The 5,687-nt window shown below is 41.8% G+C and overlaps 1 protein-coding gene across 1 annotated transcript in view; it reads left to right on the forward strand.

Moving 5' to 3' along the window:
• Positions 1-2,148: 2,148 nt before the first annotated feature.
• Positions 2,149-5,687, forward strand: part of LOC122539982 (integrin alpha-8-like) — a 108,375-nt gene continuing 104,836 nt past the window's right edge. The window contains exon 1 of the mRNA XM_043675234.1: positions 2,149-2,407. Coding sequence (XP_043531169.1) covers positions 2,178-2,407 — 230 coding nt within the window. The 5' untranslated portion in view covers positions 2,149-2,177. The remainder of the gene's footprint in view (positions 2,408-5,687) is intronic.

Here is a 5,687-nt window from a genome sequence, read left to right on the forward strand (position 1 = left end):
GGGCCTTAAGGGGATTGACTACCTTAGCACAGGAACTGGCTGAGAATTCAGGAGTAGGCCATCTCTCACAGGATGGCTTGAATCCTGGTTTGGAAAATGGAAGGGGGTGGTGGTTTCCATCCTTACTTCCCTGATCGTCGTAGTCGGAGTATTGGTAGCCATTGGCTGTTGTATCATACCCTGTATATGAGGGCTCACCCAAAGACTGATTGAGACAGCCTTAATGAAACAGATGCCCCTAAAAGGGAATTGGGCAGAGGAACTTTATCGATTAAATAATGAGGGGATAAGTGAGACCAAGAAGGATGAAATCTCCGGAATGATGCTTGCGAATTTTGGGGGCGATGCTTAAAAGAAAATGCAGAAGATAACAAATGGTAATTAAAGAAAAAGGGGGAAATTGTGGGATATAGGTAAAGTAGTGTTACTTCTGCAATTATAATTACTTATGCAAGGTAAATGCACTCATACCAGTGTATAATTGTTTCAACCAAGAGCTGAGTCAACAAGAATGAAAACTATGTGGAGGAAATATATAACTGTTTTTGTATTAGCTAAAATGTGAATGCAAGAATGAAATGTGCCTGCTAACAATGATAAACAAATAGATAAGGTGCTATGAGGATGTAGATTAAGCCAGATATGTTTGTACAAGCAGCAGTTATAAGCATCTGTTTCCCACTTTTGCAAAAACACAAAAACAAACCCCAATTAAAAGGTCATAAGGATCAATATGGTTGGGGAAAGGGAGGAAATGGCACAGGTGGAGGAAGTAGATAATCATGAAGAAGGATATACCCAACAATGGGCCACAGCGGGATGGGGTGAAATGGCCGAGTAAAACTTGTACTTTGTTATGCACAAGACCGGATAAGGCAAGAGATAAACAATAGTAATGGGCACCGGATTTGGAGTAGTGAATCCTATATAAGATATGTACTTGCTAAACTCTGTGTGCAAGCGAATAATAAACATACTGATTGCTTCAGATCGTGTCTCGGACTGAAATTATTGAAGTGAGTGAGCTTTGTTTCTCACAGTTCAATGTAGGCAAAACAATAAATTCAAACTCAATTGGCTTTTAGTATCCTGGGGTATAATTTAAACTGATTGGTTAAATTCGAGTTGTTGTCAAAACAACAACCAAAACTCAGGTATCCATTTCACAGCCAAATATTACATATTTTCACTTTTCCAGTATACTCTGGGACTGCCATCTCAACAGATACATAGCTACTTGTAAGCTCTCAGTGCGGAACACCTTGTTAAAAATATAGTACATGGCTTCAACTTCAAAACAACCACTAGATGTAGGGCAGCAGATACATGGGAATGCAAGTACCTCCAAACCATACCCCATTCTGACTTGAACCTGTATTGCCAATTGTTCATTGCCAGTAGGTCAAAATACCAAACGTCCCTCCTAAGACCACTCTGGCTGTACCTACATTACACCGACTGCTGCAGTTCACGACTACCTTCTCAAAGTGAGTTCTGGCAATGGACAGAAAATGCTGGCATAGGACTGGTGCTCACAACCTGTGAAAGAACTATTTTTAAATTTTGAAACATATCTGTTAACAATTTTCTCTTTATACTACAACAATCTGATCTTCCACCTCTCACGGCAATTATTGTTATTATCTCTTCGAATCCATGCCTGAGACTGCCAAACCTTGGTTAATTCTCTGTCTCAAGCTTAAATCTCTTTGGAACAGCATAAAGTCAGATATAATCCTCAGCAGTGATCTGAGAGAAGTGACATTTAGCACACCTTTGGAATAAATTCAATGAGAAATAAAAGGAGGTGCAACATTTCAACATCGAACCTAATTTCCTCGCTGGATAAAAGAATCAGGAATTCCACCAGGTCATTATTTTGTTCAGTGTCTGACTGTCATTCTAATTGTATTTCACATTTCTTACTGACCTATTGCCTTCTTACATGTAATGCATCTGCTCATTCAGTTGGTAAGAGCTTTCGAGAGAGAGAGAGAGAGAGACAGTGCAGCTGAAATAAGTCTTCTTTACAACCCAGATCATGCAATTTTCTTTTGCAAAGAGCAAGTCACTGCATGTGTTGATATATGTTATCACAAGGATCATGTTTAACCACAATGATCATAAAAACTGGAGAAGTAACAGACGTAATTTCCTTTCCTAGCTGAGGGAGTGACATGATCAAACACTTAGTCAACTTCTATTTTTCTTTAGCTGTGTTTGATTTGGACGCAAAGGTCTGGAAAATGCATGCTTGCTATTTAATGGAAATTTTGTCCGTTTATCTGCTTGGACTATTGCACCTTCATGCATTCAATTTTGATGCAGAAAACCCAATCATTTATTCGGGGCCTGAAGGAAGCTATTTTGGATTTTCTGTCGAGTTCTACTTGCCAGATGGTGGGAAGTAAGTACTTGCCTACAGCTTTTACATTTTACCAGTTGATATTCTGTTCATTGTTCAAGACTTAGCAAAGTGCTGCACACAGAGCCTGAGTTAATGTCCAAAAAGACAGGAGTCAGCAAGGCTCTGAATATCTGGATAAAGAAATCTTCGCTAGCAAGTGGTTGCTTTTGCAAAAAGGGGGAAAGAGAATCCCTCAGTCACATGCAGACCTCCTAGAAAAGCTGCCTGTTTCCCTGTGCATGGATGATGATTGAGGCAAGAGCATGTCAGGTGAAAACAACATCAGAGTCTTATTGTTCTGAAAAACATAGCACTGGTCTAGAATCCTATACCTTAGGGGCAAGAGCACTGGACCTGACAGTCGGAGTGTGTGATTAAGACCAGATACATAGAAAGAGTGTCAATGTTTTCAGAAAGCTTTTAAAGGGAGTGAATTGCAGCAAAGTATTTTATATTCATTCTTGGGATGTGAGTGCTGCTGGCTAGGACAGCATTTCTTGCCAAACCCTAATTGCCCAGAAGGCAGTAGTTAAGAATCAACTACATTGTTGTGGGTGTGGAGTCATAGAGTCATAGAGATGTACAGAATGGAGACAGACCTTTCGGTCCAACCCGTCCATGCCAACCAGATATCCCAACCCAATCTAGTCCCACCTGCCAGCACCCGGTCCCAAACCCTTCCTATTCATATACCTATCCAAATGCCTTTTAAATGTTGCAATTGTACCAGACTCCACAACTTCTTCTGGCAGCTCATTCCATACACCAACTACCCTCTGTGTGAAAAAGTTGCCCCTTAGGTCTCTTTTATATCTTTCCCCTCTCACCCTAAACCTATGCCCTCTAGTTCTGGACTCCCTGACCCCAGAGAAAAGACTTTGTCTATTTATCCTATCCACCCCCCTCATAATTTTGTAAATCTCTATAAGGTCACCCCTCAGCCTCCGACGGTCCAGGGAAAATAGCCCCAGCCTGTTAAGCCTCTCCCTATAGCTCAAATCCTCCAACCCTGGCAACATCCTTGTAAATCAGGTCTCTTTGTTCAGCAACACTCCCTAGGACCTTACCATTCAGTGTATAAGTCCTGCTAAGATGTGTTTGCCCAAAATGCAGCACCTCACATTTATCTGAATTAAACTCCATCTGCCACTTCTCAGCCCATTAGCCCATCTGGTCAATATCCTGTTGTAATCTGAGGTAACCTTCTTTGCTGTCCACTACACCTCTAATTTGGTGTAGACCAGATCAGATAAGGACAATTGATTTCCTTCTCAAAAGGAACTTCCAACAATCGACAGTGATTACATGGTCAGCATTAAACTCGTACATCCAGATTTTTATTGAATTCAAAGTACTTCATCTGCCATGATGCAATTTGAACGTAGGTACCTAGAACATTACCTGGTCCTCTGGATTAATGGTCTAGCACTAGGACTAACACCTCTATGAAGTCATTTGCAGATAAAATTCTAGGGAGTAGAAACTTAGTGGCTGAATGGAACATCGTAAATAGTTCAGGTGGTAAAAAGGTGTCAAAATTGTATTTTGCTGCTGTGCAACACAAGTTATGGAAATGGCAAATACAGAGGGTTCTGATATTACGTGATAGTTCCATCCCCATGCAATAACCACATAATTTAAACTAATTGGGCCAGAATCACCTTAGAGTCAGTACAAATAAGGAAAGTTCATGTTCTACAAGTAACAGTCGAAATTCTTCAATCCCATTAAATCCAATTTGCATTGAAGAAACACACAGTATAGAGGTATTCCAAATTAAATTCCAATAACTGAATATGCCACCAATTTAAAAGAGGCCAGCAAATTCTTGTTGAATAAAGGCGATAATTTGGATTTTGTCTGATGAATGGGGAGGAAGCAGCGGCCTCTTTCATATTTATATCCAAATGGGATAAAATGAAGAAAGATGTGAAAAAATTTGCTAATTCACTATAACCCGTTTTATCCCACACAATTATCCAAAGTGCGATTAACAAGGGATCTTTCAATCATTTCTGGATGAATAGATTTCAATGTATCATTTGACCATTCTTGTCCATTACTATCTTGTACAGTAATAATGATCAATCACTGATAGTGAAGTTGGGGGTCAAGCAGCCATTTGAATTCAGAAAAGCAAAACCTGTTGATGTTACTCATGAAATGGGCTAGAGACAGCAAGTTAGGATTGGAGTGTGTATTACACTTTGTCCGAATGGAAAATAGGCAGAGAGATGGAGGCTGAAGCCATATACTTCATTGGTTATGGGAGTCTCATGGATTTGTGCCACGATCCTCATAATCAGAGAATTGGATGAAAAGTCCAAGGAAAGTTCAAATCCAAAAATAAATGACTGAAGAAAGTCTCAAAATCAGAACCTGCACTGAGTAAAAGTGTCTGTGAAACTGCCAGTGAGTTGTAAAACCCAGAGTGAGTGTCAGGAAAGTCAAACCTACTGTTGCTGCCGAGTATGACTCCAATGTGATTCCAGTTCCACATCAATGTAATTAACTCTTAACTGACCTCTGAAGTTGTCTAGAAATTCACTCAGTTGCTTGAAACAGAGCTGAAAATGTGTTGCTGGAAAAGCGCAGCAGGTCAGGCAGCATCCAGGGAACAGGAGAATCGACGTTTCGGGCATAAGCCCTTCTTCAGGAATGAGGAAAGTTTGTCCAGCAGGCTAAGCACATCATCTATTGCATCCTCTGCACCCGATGTGGCCTCCTCTATATTAGGGAGACAGGCCGGCTACTTGCGGAGCGTTTCAGAGAACACCTCTGGGACACCAGGACCAACCAACCCAACCACCCTGTAGCTCAACATTTCAACTCCCCCTCCCACTCCACCAAGGACATGCAGGTCCTTGGACTCCTCCATCGCCAGACCACAACAAAACGACGGTTGGAGGAAGAACACCTCATCTTCCGGCTAGGAACCCTCCAACCACAAGGGATGAACAAGGATTTCACCAGTTTCCTCATTTCCCCTCCCCCCAGCCTGTCTCAGTCAAATCCATCAAATCCAGCACCGCCTTCCTAACCTGCCATCTTCTTCCCGACCTCTTCGCCCCCACTCCAGTCTGACCTATCACCCTCACCTTGACCTCTCGCCACCCATCACATTTCCGACGCCCCTCCCCCAAGTCACTCCTCCCTACCTTTTATCTTAGCCTGCTGGACAAACGTTCCTCATTCCTGAAGAAGGGCTTATGCCCGAAACGTCGATTCTCCTGTTCCCTGGATGCTGCCTGACCTGCTGCGCTTTTCCAGCAACACATTT

The sequence above is a fragment of the Chiloscyllium plagiosum genome, chromosome 33, assembly GCF_004010195.1.
Source record: "Chiloscyllium plagiosum isolate BGI_BamShark_2017 chromosome 33, ASM401019v2, whole genome shotgun sequence".
Taxonomy (NCBI): Eukaryota; Metazoa; Chordata; class Chondrichthyes; order Orectolobiformes; family Hemiscylliidae; genus Chiloscyllium; species Chiloscyllium plagiosum.